The sequence below is a fragment of the Ambystoma mexicanum genome, chromosome 12, assembly GCF_040938575.1.
Source record: "Ambystoma mexicanum isolate Mex_15411 chromosome 12, UKY_AmexF1_1, whole genome shotgun sequence".
Classification (NCBI taxonomy): domain Eukaryota; kingdom Metazoa; phylum Chordata; class Amphibia; order Caudata; family Ambystomatidae; genus Ambystoma; species Ambystoma mexicanum.
The window spans coordinates 1,186,950,409-1,186,969,963 of record NC_090936.1 but is presented as its reverse complement, the minus strand read 5'-3'; the positions used below and the strand labels follow the sequence as shown (position 1 = coordinate 1,186,969,963).

General features: G+C 44.3%; 1 protein-coding gene across 4 annotated transcripts in view; it reads left to right on the top strand.

The window, feature by feature from the left end:
- The window catches only part of ANO6 (anoctamin 6), a 413,050-nt gene that overhangs the window by 382,959 nt on the left and 10,536 nt on the right, over positions 1–19,555 (top strand). For all 4 annotated transcript variants that reach the window (XM_069629839.1, XM_069629841.1, XM_069629840.1 and 1 more), the window contains 6 exons: positions 5,990–6,067; positions 7,922–8,147; positions 10,665–10,834; positions 10,974–11,071; positions 12,497–12,624; positions 18,150–18,355. In XM_069629839.1, the coding sequence (XP_069485940.1) occupies positions 5,990–6,067; positions 7,922–8,147; positions 10,665–10,834; positions 10,974–11,071; positions 12,497–12,624; positions 18,150–18,355 (906 nt within the window). The remainder of the gene's footprint in view (positions 1–5,989; positions 6,068–7,921; positions 8,148–10,664; positions 10,835–10,973; positions 11,072–12,496; positions 12,625–18,149; positions 18,356–19,555) is intronic.

Sequence of the window (19,555 nt, the reverse complement as noted above, 5' to 3'; positions counted from 1 at the left end):
AGAGGCAGGGAAACACCTCTTAGAGTCAAGGATAGCTAGGATTTCCTACAACTCCCACACTTCTTTTGTGAATAAAAGTTTTTGCCAATCAACATGCCACCCTTTGTGTCTGTCTATTACCCCTAGACCCTCACTGTCTCCACTCCTAGGTTTAAGCTGAGTAACTTTGCATAGTGAGCGTTCCCTTCCAGGTTTGAGCTGAGTGCCTTTGCATAATGTGGGTTCCCTCCCAAGTTTATGCAGAGTACTTTGTTTGATGTGTGTTGCCCTCCCAGGTTCGAGCTGAGAACCTTTGCATTGTCTTTGCCCCTTCCAGCTTTTGACCCGAGTACGTTTACATAATGTGCATTTCTTTCCAGGTTTGAGCAGAGTACGTTTGGCTAATGTGCTTTCTCTCTAAGCTTTGAGCAGAGTACGTTTGCCTAATGTGCTTTCTCTCTCAGCTTCGAGCAGAGTACGTTTGCCTAATGTGCTTTCTCTCTCAGCTTTGAGCTCAGTACATTTGCATGCGTGTCTTCCACCGGGTTAGATCGGAGTACCTTTGCATAATGTGTCTTCCCCCTCCCCCACTCCACAGGTTTGAGCAGAGTATCTTTGCATGTGTGCCTCCTCCCGAGCTTGAGCGGAGTACCTTTGCATAATGTGTGTCCCCTACCAATTTTAGGCAGGGCACCTTTGCATAATGTGTGTCCCCACCCAGCTTTAAGCTAAGTACCGTAGCATAATGAGTCTCTCCTCCCAGATTGGAGCTCAGTACCTTTGCATAATGGGTTTTTCCTTCCAGGTTTGAGCTGAGTATATTTGCATAACATGGGTCCCCTCCCGGGTTTGAGCTGAGAACCTTTGCATAATATGCATCCCTTTCCAGGTTTGAGCAGAGTACCTGTGCACAATGTGTTTTCTCTCTCAGCTTTGAGCAGACTGCCTGTGTATAATGTGTGTCGCCTCCCAGGTTTGAGCGGGAGTACCTTTGCATGTGTGTCTTGTAAGAAAGGCATGGTATTAAAGTAAGACAGACACAAGTGATCACAGTTCAAGGGCGTTTATTGAACCTTATCAAGGGTGTGATAAACTCCTATCTAAACCTAAATCTAAGATGGGAGCAAGCTGCAACCATCAAATAATAATGCAGTCCTAGTGGAGTCTCGTCAAAATAAAAAGGGCCTATACTAAAAAACCTATTGCCAATCCTTACTGTTAAATTACAAATAGTGTTGGGTAATGTTCATGCGAAAGAAAGAAAGAAGTGTTCACAAAATGAGAAGTCAGGATGTTCAGGCCATTGGCCTCCCTTCTCCACGTTTTTAGCACAGGACAAGGCGGTTCAATCGAGCGTAGCACACTCTTGAGCTCCTTCGGCACGAGGATACAGTTCCATTACAAGCATCAGGCCCTTCTATGCCCAAATCTCTCAAGTTATCAAAGGTCTCTTGCTACAAAGGGCCTGATGGATCAAACAAATGAAAAGTTCCTTACCAAGTATTGACATAGAGTATTCACTCTTCACCCTGGATCCCCCTCAGCCGGGCTCAGATCCCTTTTGCTTCCACAATCCCTTCTCGGTGACTCACGGTTCACCCCGGATGCCCCTTAGTCAGGCTCAGATCCCCTTTTCACAATTGGTCTCCCTCAGCTGGGCTCGGACCAATTACAGTTCGTATTAGCTATCAAAGGCTTTCAAATGTGCACAGGGTTTGGCTTGACCCGTTGCAGGACCACTTCGATGTCACAATTCACAATTTTACACTCTGTTGGATACCTAACAAAACCCTTGAATGAGCACCCACGTGGTGCCGGACTACTCTGTATATGGTATCTTGGGTTTCATCCCAAAGTTCAAACACAAAGTTCAATTACTTCTTTATTTCCAATTATACTTGTGTCGCTCATCACCAACACCTTAGACATGGTTCTCTTTATACAATGTTGTCGCTTGCAATCTTGGTTCTAACACAGACCGGTCTGCTATCAGTCTCTCCGACTCACCGGCTGTGCTGACTTTACTGGCGCTGCTTTGTTGTGGCAACCAAGGACAGTACCGCGGCGGCAATCACTTCTCCCTGCCTCGGCTATCGATGCAGGAGAGCCCCGGGTACCTTCGACACACAATGCACCTTTCTTCATCTTTAATTCCCGGTCTTATGTTTCTTATTCTCGAGGGCTTGTGAAAGTAGCATTTTTCTTCCGACAATGTCAACTGCAATTTCCTCCTTGAAACTCTTTCTGTTCTTGTTGTTTTTCTCCTCGTATTAAAATGCCATCTCGGAACTGTTGCTTCCTCATGTGTTTTGCCTTGCTCAGGGTGCTTTCATGGTTCGCCTTTTATCTATGTGGGGAAGTGTGATGGAAGTCGGGTGTGTGTAATTATCAGTAAGTGCCTGACCCTGACCCTTGTGTTGGGACATGTCAGGTATACAGCTCGAGTGTTAGTCCGTTTTCTCTCACAGTGAGCTGTCCGTGAGAAAGTGTTTGTGTCGGGAAAGGGGGGTGGGGGGCGAGTACCTAGGTATCCTACCTGGTATGATGGAGAGGGAAATGGTGTTCTAAGGAATGGGGATACCGCGTCTCACGCTCCAGTGGCGGCCCACTTCCACTTACAGAGGACCCCCCATCCAGGTGATCCTCACACACTGGTCCACCCCCAGGAACTGGATCCAAAAGTGATGGCCGTACCCTGGCCACTTGGATGACAGATCCCCGGGGACTGGCGGGTGAGACACCTTGAGGTTTCTCAGTCTCCTCCTGGGTTTCAGCTGAGTACCTTTTCATAATGTGCATCTTGCCTGGATTTGAGCTGAGTACCTTTGCCTCCCCCCCACCTTGAAGGTTTTGAGCTGAGTACTATTGCATGTGTCTTCTACTCGGTTTGAGCGGAGTACCATTGCATAATGTGTCCAACCCCCCTGGTTTCAGCCGAGTTCCTTTGCATGTGTGTCTCCTTCCGGGTTGGAGTTGAGTACCTTTTGCATAATGTATCTCACCCACTCCCAGGTTTTAGCTGAGTACCTTTGCATGTGTGTCTCTCTCAGGTTTGAGTGGAGTACCTTTGCATAATGTGTGTCTCCACCCAAGTTTGAGCTGAGTATCTTTGCATAATATGTCCTCCCCCCTACCCCAGGTTTGTGCTGAGTACCTTTGCATGTGTGTCTTCCCCCAGGTTTGAGGAGAGTACCTTTGCATAATGTGTGGCACCGCCCAGGTTTGAGCCGAGTACCTACCTTTGCAAATTGTGTGTGCCTTGCCAGCGTTGAGCTGGGTGACTTCCTGTAGGGCCTCCGTCCCCAAGTTTGTTAGTACTTCCCCACCACATTCGCCTTATGCGAAGTCTGAATTGAGTCTGTTCACTTAATGAGGAAGATCGCCACAAAGCCTCTGGAAGGGTAAGACGCTGAAGCTCCAGATCTGATATAAGAAATGCACCCAACCCCCAACTCTGGCTCACTGTTAAGTTGGGTCCCTGGCCAATAATGACTCTGACATCTCTGTATGAACTGTGGACTTCTTTACTAAGTTCCAAGTACATCAGGTCCAGTACATTGAGTCGGATAAGTAATTGGGACAGATAACATCCACCGGCATCCTCTCTCAGTGATCACATACTCCCAACTAACATCCCTAGAAGCCTCTCATAAGTAAACATTCTCTGCTCTACATTCTACGTCACTCAAGGGCAGCATTCCACTCATTTGCAAGAGGTGCAGGCCCAGCTAGATACGGCACTTACTTCTAAGGGTGGTCCCAGGGGTTGGAAACTAAGCTCAACCAAGAGAAACTGGTCGCAACATTCAATACCCAAGATGCTGTCCTTGGGAGAAAGCAGAAGATGTGTTTATCAACACGTGAAGGTCGCTGGCACGTGCTGCACCCGACATTGTCGACTCTCCCTTTGGCTGGTCGCACTGTTTCTTTTCTTTTTCCGAAGTGCATGGACAACAGAAAACGCATTTTACTTTGAAGCCTCTGAAAGATAGAGAAAAAGTGTGAATATCGCAGGTCTCGCAGAAGTTGGATAAGATTATCGACCTGATGCATCTGGAAGATTTGTATATCCTTTCGAAGTCTATGGCATTAACCGTGTTATGTACCAGGTACGGGCAGGAGGTACACAAAGAGGACATGATCTGAAGGTCGGTGTAAGGAATTACAGGAGCCGAGGCATGTACATCTCATTTCCTTCTCCTTTCTTCCCCTCCCATCTCACTTCCCCCTCATCACTTCCTTTCCTTTACATGAACCAAACTCTACATAACGACATGGAGAGCATACATAAGTATAATTTGGAAAGAAGCACCTGCTAATGTCAAACACCGAACAATGGGAGGACATACACAGTATGGTTCCTTTTTATAATTCAGATCGACATTGTAAAAGGAGCAGCCTACTGTTGGTGCACAATAACTGGCTTGTGTGGAGGCACAGCTGTTGATATTTTCCTAAAAATGTATTGCCTTTGACTGACATGGAAATATCGACACATTTCTGTATTTAAGTTCGACTGACAGGCAGCACAATAACAGACCTCTCCAGACTTAAAATATGAATTTGGTGATCTGACATTTTTGGAAAGGTGGCACTTTGTAGCTCATTACAAGGTCGGCGGTGCTGGGATAATCAGTGGTAATGCAGCAGTAATTCTGTTACTGCCGAATTCCCACACCGCCGAACTACAACTAAAGAGGTAAGGTGGAGGAAAAACCTCCAGCAAAAAGCTGACGGTAGACCCTCCACATTAATGACAATAAACGGGAAAATCCGATCAACCCCATAATTGGGGACTAACACTACCCTACCGCCACTTGTAATGCCATGAAAATTCTGCGGTAGCGGTAATTGAATTTGGCAGTAGTTTGGTTGTTTTACTGCCACACTCCTAATGAACCCCTTTGTGTTCCGTGGACGTGGCAGTGCCCAATCCTTCCTCCTGGTTTACTGTATTATGTAACGCGTACCCTACCAGCTCTCCAGCTTAGAGGAGTTAACACCCTTCAAATGTTTGACTGGATCTGCCTCCAGCTTTTAAGGAATGTGGTCACTGTTTCTCCCCCCTCCCCCACCACGGAACAGCTTCTTGTGTTTGTCCTTGTGTTAGTACTATTCCCCCTATGTTGCGATCTTCCCCGCATCCCAATCTAGCCTCCAGGCGCTACTCATGGTGCAAGAATCAGGATGGTCTTGGAAATCGCTGTTCTCTTAAAGTTCCTGCAAAGCTGTTGATTGTCTCAACGGGGGCTTATTTCTGAACTAATATTGCATCCTTCATTCTACATGTTTGACTGATTCATTCATTCATTCATTCATTCATTCATTCATTCATTATGTGACGCAAAGATCAACATGGGAAGATTCCCTCTATCAAGAGTCTAACCTGTGACTCATCAAATATTTCCAACTATGATGCCCAGGTTGCCTCACCATTCACATTGCTAGCTAGGGCTGATGCGATTTGTAGTCCAAAACATCTGGAGAGCTAAAAGATACAGACCCATGTAAGGTCTCCCCTTTAGACAGCATACAGGTGGAGTCCAGCGGGCATACAGGTTAATTCTCCTCTCCATTCATAACATTTGGATTCTTTAAATTGTTCCTGTTTAGTAAGCCACCCTCGCTTCTGGATTGCATGCAGTTAGATTGCAGGATCCCCACACCTAGCACTCCTGGCGCGACATCTGTGAATGGGCCGGGGAGGTCCTCACCAGAAACCCTTTGCTTTAAATTTCCACTGAACTAAAAAACAATCGCCTTCTTTCCAACCAATTCTCAAATGTTCCTCATTTGATGGGGGGGTGGAGGGGCGTGGGCAGGGGTGCCATGCTGGGGATTTGTGTCCTTGGATCCGATGCTGACCCTTCACAAGATTGTCTTCCTCCACTTGGGAAACCTGTGTCTGTCTTCTATGTTTACTGTGTGAAAATGTGCAGGGTTGATGAAAGCTGATCACATCTGACTAAATGAAATGACTAATGCATTGCACGCCTGCTTCCCTTCTCAGCAAGAAGAGCACGTGCCATACACTGCCTGTGGAAAGTGCTTGAGGATGACTCTCTGTACAAGTGCTGTTTTCTTCTGGGTAAGTGCATTTGGTGTTCATATTGTTCTGTAGATGGTCTGTTGAAAGTAAACAAATGGCCAAAACAAGGTAGTTAACACACAACCATCAGCACCACCATGTACAATGGGTGTATTTGCTCTTTAGCATGCTATCATGTGTTTGCAGTAAGGACATGGAATACCTTGATATGCTGTTGATGGTGTGTTTTCCTGTCTCTGACTTTTGCCGCTCTTCCCCTTTCCCGCCTTCCTTTTCAGAATGGGGTCCACCTCGGTCTCTGGGTGGGGTCACAATTCGCCTCTACACAGACCATGCTCAGTACTTTAATACCGCTATGGCGGTGATGTGTGTGGTATGCTAGACAAATGACACAACATAAAGCATCACATTTTTCACTTTTCATATCGATGGACTAGGCTCACGTCCACAGTAGATTGTGGGTAGGAAGTTGGGGGATATCGGTGGTAATTCAGGCTCCCTTAGGCGAGACAAGTGGCATAGGTGGCATAATAAAACCTGCTTCTACAGAAGGACGACAATGTCTGGGTCCAGCGGGGAAGCAGCGGGGAAGCAATGGATGCATTGTCAGTGTGGTTACCCCAGGGATGGGCCGGCACGAGCTGAACATTGTTGCCAGCCGGTGCAGAGCCGGTCCGATTTACCTATTGGCTGTCCCGCCAGGGGTGGACTGGGAACCAAAAGAGGCCCTGGAAATCATGTTCAAAGTGGCCCCATATTACACATTTTCAGCAAGCCCAAACCTTTTGCTTTGAAAAAATTTGGAAATGCCACACAAAAGAGGCCCAGGGTGCAGAGGCCTACTGGGAAATCTCCAGAGTTCCTGATGGGCCAGTCCACCCCTGTGTTCCGCAAATATTTGTTTGAAAAAGGTAATGGCAAGTGTGTTTTTTTTTAATTGGTAACAGTTCCAAATATAATTGTGAAAAAAGGTGAAAAAATGCACCTTTTGCATTCTTGCACTTTGCAAAGCTCTTATTATGATTAATGTTTATCCATGATAGAAGAGTCCTAGAATATCCTTTGTAGTTTGATCAGAAGATTTGCCTGGCAACATGCATTAATTGATCCAAATTATGTGCATTTTATGTGCTGACTTAATAGCAAATTGCCAAAATAAAGCACCAGCGAACGAATATTGTTTTTTCCAAAGGGTGCTCAGAGAGTCTTGGTATTAAAGCTGCACTTTGGTTATATTTCCATTAGGACAATAATATGGTTGGTTTGAAAGAATTCTTTCTGGTGCCTTCTATATTTTTCATACTTTCTTTTTGCAGTTGTCTACAATATATTTCATGCATACGCAATTGGTCAGAACCATTTTTCCTGTAGTTTTAAGCCCCTTTTTTATAACTACTTTGGGGGAACATTACAGAAACTTTGCACCCATGCAAATGGAATAAGCACTATGGCAAACGTCTAAGTAAAACAAAAATTCTTTAAATGCCCTTTGCACTATTGCTAGGACTAGGGGAAATATTGCCCTGGTGAAATAATGCATGGACAGATATTTTGTTTTGCACTTGGCCAGTGTTTGCCCTAGTGCTAATTGAGTTTGCACCTGTGCAATGTTCCTGTAAGACCACCCTGATTCTTTGCTCACAAAATGATCACACACACATCCGTCCTCAGGAGCAGTTGGGTTGGTTTAATGTACTGCATGCATTGGGGGGAGGTTTGCACCCAAGCAGCCTACCTGTGTTTATTCTACATACATTTCGTCGGGAATAATTGTGACCCGTACAGAACATTTGGAGTAAGAGGTTTCAAGTCGTGAGTTGGACCCATGCAATGTACAATGTATATAAGAGAGCAGAGGAATGTTTACAGATATGCTCTGGTTTCTATCTCCAGATTTTCCTGATCATCGCCTCGGTCGTGGGAATAATTGTTTACAGACTCTCCGTCTTCCTTGTGTTCTCTTCCAATTTGCCTCGGCACATTAATGGAACCGAGGCGATCCAAAAGTACCTGACTCCCCAAACGGCCACGACGATCACCGCCTCGATCATCAATTTCATCATAATCATGATCCTGAACATGGTTTATGAACGAGTGGCCATCTGGATCACAGACTTTGGTAAGCTTGTTATCGTAAACTCTATTGAATGCAACGATGGGCACTATTGAAAATGAATGGTCTCATTAGTGCATCAGTAATCAGTGTTATTTGTACACACCTAAATTGAAAGTATTTATTAGCAGCAAGCGATGAAAGGTTTCATCTGCCACTTTTGGGCTCTCAACCTGTAACTAGCAAGTTGCACACAATTCATTTCGGCAGGCACTCAGTGGGTTCAAATTCTAACCAAACTTGTGCAGAACCTATTCTGAAAAATAATTGACTCTGTTTCAATTATGAAACACTTCAGTGTTGCATAGGTCACCCTACGGGGGATAGGGGATAGACACCCGCGGGGCTAGAGCCTGCTGCAGCTAAACTCTCAAACTGCACCTCACTGAGGAGGCTGAAACATGTCTGAATTTCTCCTAATCACAGGGACTTCTGGCTGCTATGCAATTTTCCTCATCAGGCATGTGCCTTTTCCTTTGACAAGCATTTGCTTAATCTATGTTTTTATCACTTTTTTAAAATTAAACATGTTTTGTTGATTACTTACTTGGTTCCTTCTCTCACCCCACCCTGCCCCTTCCCTCTTTACAATTTTTGAGCCCTGATGATTGCAATACATTAGGTTGCGTGAAGCAGAAGTAGTCTCTTTGGATCAATATTGTTTTATTTTGGTCAAATAAAAACCTTCACTGCCTCATCTATTCTGATTTACAACTCACCATTGGCCTTCTTTCGATAATACTTTCTATGTGTCGCATATCCTCAAGTCATAAATGACTCAACAATGTGTGTGATTCAGACCCTGGCTCACTTATTGTGACAGTTATAATCTTCATTGCAAATGTCCCTCCGACACAGCAGCGAAAATAATTCATGAAATCTTTTTTCATTACGCGACTTGCCCTGACGAAGGTCCTCGATGATTGTGAAACACGTCCGTGTTGCCAGTTAACTGATCTTAAGGTTTGTGAAACAAAGCACAACAGACATCAATTTACCCCCCCTCTAAACTAAAAACGCTCCCCCTCGACTAGGTAATCATCACCATTGATGGAACACCCATTCCAGGCCTTAAACAGGCCAAAACGCTTGGGGTGTAACTTGATTCCAATCTGACTATGACGAGACACATTAATGCCCTGTCATCCTGCCACCTCTTACACAACTAAACTTATCGCACTCAATCGCCAATTTTTGACCCCCGAAACACTCACACGTGCCCTCATCCTGTCTAAGCTAGACTATTGCAACATACTATTGCTAGGCACCTCTAACTCATACCTGGACAAACTCCAACAAAATAAAGCCTTGCGAGCTACCTTGGGCATTAAAAGATCTGACCACATATCCAAGACCAGGAGGGATGCGCATTGGCTTCCAATCAAAGCCAGAATCCTGTTCAAAACACTGTCACTCACAAATCACTAAGAAAGCCCCCACTTATCTCAACGATACCATTTCCCAAAACATAGCCACCAGATCTTTAAGATCCAACACTAGAATCCAACTACTTTTCCCATGCTTCAAGAGATCTAGGACAGGGGGGAGCAGCTTGCCAGTAGAGGCACCCAAAATGTGGAACTCGCTCCATCAAGAAATAAGCCTCCCCGATCAGCGTTTCAAGAAATCGATCAAAACCTGGCTCTTCCATAAATTCTAAAGCAAGCAGCTGACCCGACAGCCCCACCTTACATATCGTCACGTTCCAAATTGCAATCTTTTCCATTCTCTGTACCGAGTCCAAAAAATATATCAACTTGAATAGCCTGCAAAGTCACGGCACCTTCCAGCACTCATTTGTATATATTGTAATACTATGTACTGTACTGTAACGTTGTTCTTCCCTGTAACCAGATTTTAAGCTTGCTGTAACCTTGATCTTCACTGTAACCAGATTTTAAGCTTGCTGTAACGTTGATCTTCACTGTAACCAGATTTTAAACTTGCTGTAACGTTGATCTTCACTGTAACCAGATTTTAAGCTTGCTGTAACCTACGCCTGATACCTCCGGGTCTGGGTGTATAATAAATGCAATAAATAAAAATTAAATAAAATTGCAATAAAGAACAAAACTATCACACTGAGCACGCAAGTGATTGGATGAATACCTGGCAAGCAGAGTGATTTGTGATACACACATTTCAGAATTTCTCTGGGTCCTTTTCAGCAGCTAAGACCTCTGCGAGTTCATTGCAGCTGTATTAAGTAACATGAATAATTGTAGGTTGACTTCGCTCAAACATTTCCCATTGATATAAAGTTCAAAGCGGCTTTACAAATTGCAAGCAAGTCAACCATCATAATGAATCTGTTCCAAAACCAACACGTTCAAGTATTGTTGATCTTAATATCCTATTCAATGCGAACAGTGCATACCGATACCTATTCTTCCCCGGATTTTGATATTGACATATGGATATCAAAAGGTGACATTGGCCATGAATTATAGCAAAGATTTATTTTAAGTTTGTTTGTCTTCACTGTCAAAGGTTGACGGTTTCCCCATTTCATTCCTTCCATAGAACTACAAAGAACAAAGTCAGATTACGAGAACAGTCTCACCACAAAGATGTTCCTCTTCCAGTTCGTCAATTACTACTCCGCCTGTTTCTACATCGCCTTTTTTAAGGGAAAATTTGTTGGCTACCCCGGAGACCCCATTTATTGGTTCGGAAGATACAGAAATGAAGAGGTATAGAAGCTACATCAAGCATTAAACATTCTTATAAAGCATGAGTACATTTCAAAATGTGTTGTACAATTCGTTCAATGCCGACCCGCGATGCAAGATAAAGATTCTAAAAGTTTCTTGCGTTTCTCCCAAAAATCAGTGTGATCCTGGTGGCTGCCTCCTGGAACTGACAACTCAGCTGACGATCATAATGGGCGGCAAAGCGATCTGGAACAACTTTCAAGAAGTCCTCTTCCCGTAAGTGGATATCCATCGGGAATCGCGTCAACAAGCAGTGGATATAACCTTGCATTGTGCAGTGAAGGTATCTCAACACACAAATAGGGATAGTGGTGTCCCATGCCAATACATACTGGGCCAAAATGCAGGTCTACTACTTGAGAGAGTGTGTTTAACTGATAACAATTCTTTATTCAGTGATGCATAGCGATCTTTTACGGATTCAAGGATCATCCGGGAGAACCCGTTCTTAGAATATTATAAATTACGTTTTAATAAAGGTGTTTACTCACTATTGTTTCTTTATCTGGATGGGTCAATGTATTGGTGCGAAAACCATGGTTTTCTGAAAACCCCTGGTTTAGTCAAACAATGTTCCTAGTGGTTCGACGCATTCCTGCCTAGTGGAGTGCCAAGTTATTGTCCGGGCTATTGCGACTGGTTTCTTAAAGCATAGTGAACACCAGTACAAGCAGGTAGCAAAAATAAACAAAGCTGATTTAATAAGGTTTACGGTCCTAGAAAGCAAAAACCAACAATGAGTCTTTCATAAGTGAAGGTCCCTTTCTTAGGCTAATGTGTTTCGCAATAATACTAATATTGTGTTCTACTATAGCACTTTATGCCAGACCTATCGAGCTTCTAAGCGCCTGAAGAACAGGTCTTATTACGACCGCTTTTTTAAATGGCACTTTTGCAACCTAAAAGTCCTTCAGCCCCCTAATGGAATATTGCATTCTGTTTATTTGTGTACGTTGTGAAAATGTATTTTAAGGACTAGTAAACTCATCCTTTTTGCATAGACTTGATTAAAGCTCAGCAGTAAAGGGCTTAAGGGCTATGGGTTAAGGCTGTTGGTCATATATGGGTAAAGGATTGAATGAGGCCATCTTGCTTCTATGCAACAAGACTCTGATGTTCAAGGGATATTTTTTTCTGCCCTGGTATTCGGTTCCTCACCAGGAATTACAAAAAAAACTATAAAACATTAATGTTACAATATTTCCCCAATAGCAGCAATTCTGATAAAACTGAGCCCAATGTTCTTTCATTTTTATCAGCTGGACGATCTAGTTATTTTGAAAAATTAAGATTGTGGTTTCCAACTAATTTCTGTTGGGTTGGTGTCTATTGCATGAAGAACCCACTTGCTAATTATCAGATGTAGGCACAGTAACACGTGCTAGTAATTAGTGCTAAATGGCAACCATATTAGTGTTATTTGTAGACCCTTGGGGTGCCACCTCGCCATGATGTTCTGTGGATAATGTTGCACACTCTGTAGTTTCCAGGGCCCACATCAAAACCACAATCAAATACCAATGCTGTGTACTTTGATTTACCCATCTATAATATTAGTACATTTAATTGAAAAGATGGGTCCTGATGAGGGTGTGTTTTTTCCTTGAGCTGTTGGATGGTAATATCTATTGTGTCTTACAGTTGGATTAAGAACCTCATTGGACGATGTAATGCCGTCGGCTCTGAGAAGATCATCCCACGATGGGAGCAGGACTACCATCTACAACCCCTGGGAAAGTTGGGATTGTTCTATGAGTATCTTGAAATGGGTAAGAATCGTGTTTAATTAACTCCCAATTTTTGTAGAACACCCTTGTGCTGGAAGACGTTACGGGTATCTGGCAGGGCTTCCAGAAAGGACTGTGTTTGCAAAGATGTCCGGTGCTTGTACACAGCCTTTTTCATAGGTATCAAGAGGTGACCTTGTTGGTAAAGTTGTCTGGTATCTGTACCGCCATCTTGGATTGGGTTGCTGAATGGCAATGACTATATTCAAATGGGTTTGCAATCTCCTAGTTTCTGCCATCTTGAAATGGGTTTTCTGGTGTCTGCTGGCCAACATCCTGGAATGGGCTTTTACCCCTTAACGTGCAGTCATCTTCATCAGTGATGCATCTTTGCCCGGGAACCCTGTTATACATCTGTGCTGCTCTATAGTGTGTCGGTTTCAATCCCATAGGGTCATCGATAAAGTACATTTCAGCATCATCAGTGTCTCTTGCAAGCTCGACAAGAATTTAGAATATACAGATAAGCTCATAGGCCCAAGGAAACACTGACACACTAAGATATATACAAATAATGGTTTATTGTATATACACACTAAGGTAAGGTAAACTGTAAGTACTATAACATTCAAGAAGCACATAGAAAAACCAAGACAATAATCACAGTAAGTAACACACTTTTGTATACTTTGAGAATGGCAGTATGCAATTCAAAAGGTAAATAAAATACTTTTGTAATAACTGTTTCAGGTCAAATAAATTTAAAAAAAACAACACAAGGTGAGTAAATACTTAGCAACATTTTCTCAGAGGCTAACATTTTAAAAGTCCATCCCTCTCTAGTTATGAGTGTCTGCGAGTCAGAGTGGCGAGCAAATCGGGTAAGGCACAGCTGTAGTAAGTTCAATAGTTCCAGAGGATGTCTTCAGTTGCAAGTAAGTAACAGTCTTTGTTGAAGACTTTGTAGAAGGCTCCCTGAAGGCACACAGGTGTTGGGCCTAGGCGATCATATATGGGCGAACTCCCAAACACACGAATCAGCACTCCAGCAACACAGGAGCAGCTAATCAACTCTGGGTAATGTGAGAAACTGGACAGTATTCACCCACCTACTCCTTCGGGATCTGCCTGGGGGTGGACAAACGACAGAGGATCACCTAAGTGGAGAACACGAGGTATTGGGAGGAGGATACCTGAGGGCGAGACATGGAAATCTCCCATTCCCAATAGTACCCCAACCCACTCTGTCAGCCTCCATGGAGTATTTTCAGTCTCACCCCATCTCACCCTCCCCATTTCCAACAAATGCTGAGACGAGAAAGCAACTAAGAGCAGTGAAGATTACCCATTAAAGAAATTGAGAAAGTAATGGAAGCCTACTCTAGAAAGAACTCAAGTTGTCCCACTAATAGGAATTTAGTAATGACCATTCACACCTGAATCCACTTGACTGTTTTTTCAACTATAAAAGGTGTGGTTTTTCACAAAGTTGAAGAGTGAGCTGGAAATGCAGTCCGGACCGGTGAAGCGAAGGAGCAGAGAGCAGCTGGTAAGAGTGAAGCCGGGAGGAGAACGGTGTGCTTAGACGCTGGCCAGGTGTTTGTGAGGGGCAGCAGCGTGGCCAGTGAGACGTGCCTCCAAGGAGACGGATTTCGTCAGCCTGTACCCTGCTGGTGGCGTTCGGGGCAATGCTTGTTCCTTTGGGAAGTGTGCCGTTCCCAAGGGTGACTGAGGGGTAGGTGATGAGACCCTGACCACAGCCTTGTGCATCCAGAGGGACCGCATGTCAACGCAATGCTGCCCGATGAGTGAGGGAGAAACTCGGGAGCTTGCATCTGACTGAAACAGAGCAGGAGAAAGACACAGTTTAAAGCAGCACAGAGCAGAAAGTGAGATAATGTGTGCAAAGTACAGAAAGTGAAAGAAAGTTATTTGGAAGTTGCGCTTGCAACACGGAAGAACGGTTATTTGAAAGAAAGGCAATAAAAAGTGGCATAAAGACTTTTTGCAAAGAGCGCAATGCGTGCATGGTGAGGAGAGGACAGTGTAACAAGTGTGCAGGAAGCACAGGAAAGAATTGTGTAAGTGCAAAGGTGCACGTAAAGAAAAATTATGGGAGGTGCCCAAGAGGCCCGATAAGGCAAAGGAAGGTGCAAGAGTGCACAGTGGAAAACAAGGAACAAAAAAGGGAAGGTGCAAGTGTGCACAGTGGAAAACAAGGAACAAAAAAGGGACGGTGCAAGAGTGCACAGTGGAAAACAAGGAACAAAAAAAGGGAAGGTGCAAGTGTGCACAGTGGAAAACAAGGAACAAAAAAGGGAAGGTGCAAGAGTGCACAGTGGAAAACGAGGAACAAAAAAGGGAAGGTGCAAGTGTGCACAGTGGAAAACAAGGAACAAAAAAGGGAAGGTGGAAGAGTGCACAGTGGAAAACAAGGAACAAAAAAGGGAAGGTGCAAGTGTGCACGAGGAAGAATCAAGAAGAAGAAAAAAGGATGAGCAAGGAATAAAGAGAGGGGGTTACAGATCGGAGTGGTCACACCTAGGAGGAGCAAAGAACCAGGCGGTTTTCGAAAGTCTCTGAAAGTAACCCCCCACTCCTCCCCCCCCCCCCCCCCCCAGAGAAATGTGTGTGGGAAAGAACTGTAAATAGAAAGAAAGGTCTATCCTGACAAATTGAACTTGTGTTTGAAACCAAGAGGGGCCCAAGCTTGGGGGGAACCCTGAGAGGCCTAACAGAGTGGAGTACCTGTTATTTTTTGTGATATTGAAAGAAAAGAAAGCACATCCTGACAGAACTGAATTTGTTTTAGAAACTGAAAAAGGCCTGAGCTTGGGGTAGGGAACCCTGAGACGCCTAATCAAGTTGGAGATGTATTGTTTTGCAGCATTGAAAGTCTTGAAGCTTGGGGAAGGAAATCCTGAGAAGCGTCAAAAGGAACTGTTCTATTTCTTTTGTGGTGTTTGGAATTTGAACAAGTTGAAGCTTGGGGAAGGGAGCCCTAAGGAATCAAAGACACTGAAAGAATTTGAGAATATTGCAAGATCCCTGTGGAGAAGGTCTTACAAACAGCCCTTTTTGATTGAACTCATCATTGTGACATTGACCAAGCTACACCTAGTGAGAAGACCACCTGAAACCCACCATGGTTTTCCTATTTTTGTTGAACCACTTTTATCCTTTTTAAAGACTTCCTACCAAATTTTTGTAGAGATTGGGACGAGCATAGGTTTAGACACAGACAGACTTTTAGTTTGGACTATTAGACATCGATGGCCTTTAGAAACATCAGTTAAGGGAACCCACCCCTTTAGAGTTAGGGCCAGTTGGGCATTACACCAGCCCAGGACTGCACTCTGATCGCAGGGTATTAGTGGTTTGCAGCCCAAGAAGGTTGCAACTCGTTGTGGGATGGCACAAAATGCAGGTCATCTTAAGATTGATTGGTCCCAATAGTCCATGGGAGAGAGTCGTCATCTTCGGAGTTCTCCAGAGGCTTGGAAGGAGGGGTCACACAGCAGCAGTTACTCAGAAAGCATCTCTGGTCATCTGGTAGGGGCTGCAGGGAATCTGTCCCCTTCTGCCTCCTCGTTTCTGCAGTTCTAGTGGCCAGCTTGCCTTCCGTCTCAGGATCCTAGCCTTTAATCGGCACCCATGCAACATTCAAACTCTGGGTGGTGGATGTCCTTTCAAGACAGCCAGTCCCCCAGTTGGCACTGGTTCCAGGCAGGCATATCAGAAGACAAAGAACAGCAGAGTTGCAGACTCCTCCCCTGTTTTCTGTCCACAGACGCACCAGGGCCTTGACAGGCTTCACAAAGGATTCCTGCTGAAGTCAAAAGTCAAACCAGGACCTCCCCCCGCCCCACCCCCCACCCCCCACCCAGCACGGCAGTAGAAGGACCAAGAAGGTTCAAGCGAAAGAGAAATGGCGAAACAAAGAATACAGCCATCATTTTGGGTCAATGGTCACCGTTCTATGCGTACCACGGCTGTAAGTACAGCCTCGGTGTAGAAAATGCACAAAAGTAGGTAGGATAAAACCTCAGCCACCAGCCATTCAGATTAGCTTGTCACTGTAACCAAAAGGTTACAGGAGCAGTGAAAAAGGGGATGCTGTGTAACCCCTCAGCACTCCAGATAAAGTGGGGTGTGCAATCTCACAATATAAAAGTTAGGAACTATAGTAATTATCTCCCTGCCCTTGGGAACATAGGTTCTCATAAGGAAAATAGCAGAAAATAAAAAGGGAAGCCCGAGGGGCTCCCAGCCACACTACACAGAGTTTACTGTGTGTAACAAAAGTCAAGACAGATGCCATACAATATAGAGGAAAGTATTTCTCCAAGGGAGAGTTACAAAAAGAAATGCAAAGTATCCCAGAAGATAGAGTAAAAGAATGAGTGAGTGTGGAAAAAAGGTTCCCCTTCACTCAGGGGAACAGACCAAAAATACATAAGTCCAGCAAAAAGCACTTTGGAGGAGATTATGCATGTAAAACACATGTATAGGCATGTTATAAATGACATCACATCATAACATAAAAATTAAAATCTACCTAAGAACCAGTGAAGAGGATCGCTGTCCCGCCTGATGTTCTCTCCTGAGATGTGGTCCACAAATGAAAATAGCTGAGGGGGAGAGTAGCCAATTCTGCTCACGGGCACGCAGATAATGAATTAGATTGAGGGTAAAGGGGAGGTCACTTTGCCTAGCTGGCATTGCATCCAGGTAGTCGCTTTCACAGTCATACGCTAAGCTAAATGCTCCTCCACTGGGACTGCAAGTAAATAAAAGGTCTTGTAGAGGATGGGTGAACTTTTTACACGGCAGGTTCACATGGAACCACTAGACTGAGCTACTTATTCAGCAATTCTTTTTTTTTGTTATTTCACTTTGCATCCATATTTACTCATAAATGTACATGTCTGACTGTCAGTTTCAACCTACTGCCTGTGTTTCCATGATCTATGTTTCTTCAGGGCTCTCTCCATTATATGATTGCACTTTGGATAGCGCACCTCTTTTGTTCCCTCGTTGTGTGAGGAGTTATTTCTGTTTGATGTGAAATCGTTTCTGAAGATCTCAGCATTGAAATACTGTTGTTTGTCCGGGATTACTATTTTTGGGGGGGAGAGACACAAGGGGCATTGGAAAACCAAGACCTATTTTACCGAGGGTCCCGGCCATTATAGAATAAGGGCAGAGGTCTTTGGATTTCATGGAGCTGGAAGAAAATGTTACTGGCTAATTTGAGCCTTGGTTCCAAATGTCTACTTAGTGTTGTGGCAACCCTGGTGTGTAACCTTTTCTACTGGAGAAGTATTGGGGGAAAGGGACAGGTAAGAAGGAAGTTACCATGGATACGCTTTAATGGCTTACCCTCAAGACGCTGAGGCGTATTACATTTTGTTCTTTCTTTTAAATTCATACATGTCAGGGACATTTTTACTTCGGCTTTTCATCCAAATGTTCTTTTCTCTGTACTTCGCTAATGTTTCTTTTGTTATATATGCTGCTACCAGTAAGCTCAACGCGGAGTGACGCGTGCCTATTTCTCTTCACAGTGATTCAGTTTGGATTCGTCACCTTGTTTGTGGCGTCGTTCCCTCTGGCGCCCCTGCTGGCCCTCGTGAATAATTTGGTGGAGATCCGCGTGGATGCCTGGAAACTTACCACCCAGTTCAGACGCGTGCCCCCAGAGAAGGCCCAAGACATAGGTGCCTGGCAGCCAATCATGCAGGGAATCGCAATTCTTGCAGTAGTAACCAACGTGAGTACAAACTAACGTTTTTTTCACAAACGGAGATTAACCGGAGGGTGGTAAAGAAAAACTGCAGCCAACCTGGATTTTAGAGAATGACTCAATTTTTACCACACCACCAACTTCCAAGTTTGGTGGTGGTTTTTCCTCCTTATTACCGCCAAAAGTTTACTTTGGGTGGAATTACTACCCACCGTAAATGTTCCAAAATCCCCAGTGGAGGCCTATGGACTCCATGAATGGGGTCTATATGAACATTACCACAACTCGTAATTTGCCAATTTGAATGCCAAACTAAGTTGTGGTAATGGTAAACACGTTTTGCAGTATTTCTGCTGGAAATACCGGTTTCACGTGTTAATATCCCCACAAAAATATCGCCATACAAGAATATCGCCATATTTTTGGGGCAATATTAAGCCATGGAACCTACGGGGGACACCACCGCAACCCCCGGCCCCAATAATCCCATAACATATCCACACCAATATCGCCTTTGGCCTTACCCCACGACCATGTATATGGCGATATTATTGGTGGGGAATAATATTACCTGATACCGAAATACCATCAAAACACGTAATTAGGCCCATAATGACCATCATCCCTGCAGTACGGTTCTTTGGGCTTAAAATGATTAACCAGTAGGGGGCTATGCTTAAAACGCCCAGACCGCGCCAAGTGTGTCCAGAGTGCATCACCTGTACCGTATTGCCTCTCCACTATACCACAACGCTGCGTACTCGTCCCTCTCCCCGTTGATATGCACATTGTGCTTCTCCGATCTTTGGCCTTCGGTCCACCTTCAAGAAGTACTCTAGTCCCGGGAGGATGGCTCAGCAAAGTGCTCGCCTTGGATGCAAGACGACACGGAGCAATACAGGTTTTATCCCCTGGTCCGCGCTTAGAAACTGGGTATTTATGTGCATTATAAATACGCAACTAAGACAAAAACTCCTGTAACAGCGCCTCGATGCTCCCGGGCTGTGTGAGCGCTTTAAAAATGCAAAAGAAAATAAAAAATAAAAATATATATATATATATATAAAAATAAATTTACATTTTAGGAAATGGAAATCCGACTTGAGGGAACAGAGCCCAAGTGGCACTGAGTAGACTTGTTTTGTTTGCCGCTGTTTCGGTGAAATGTGCTCACCCTGAAAGTTGGGTGGTTTGGAATGTTCCCAACTGTTGTCGACCTTCAGTCCC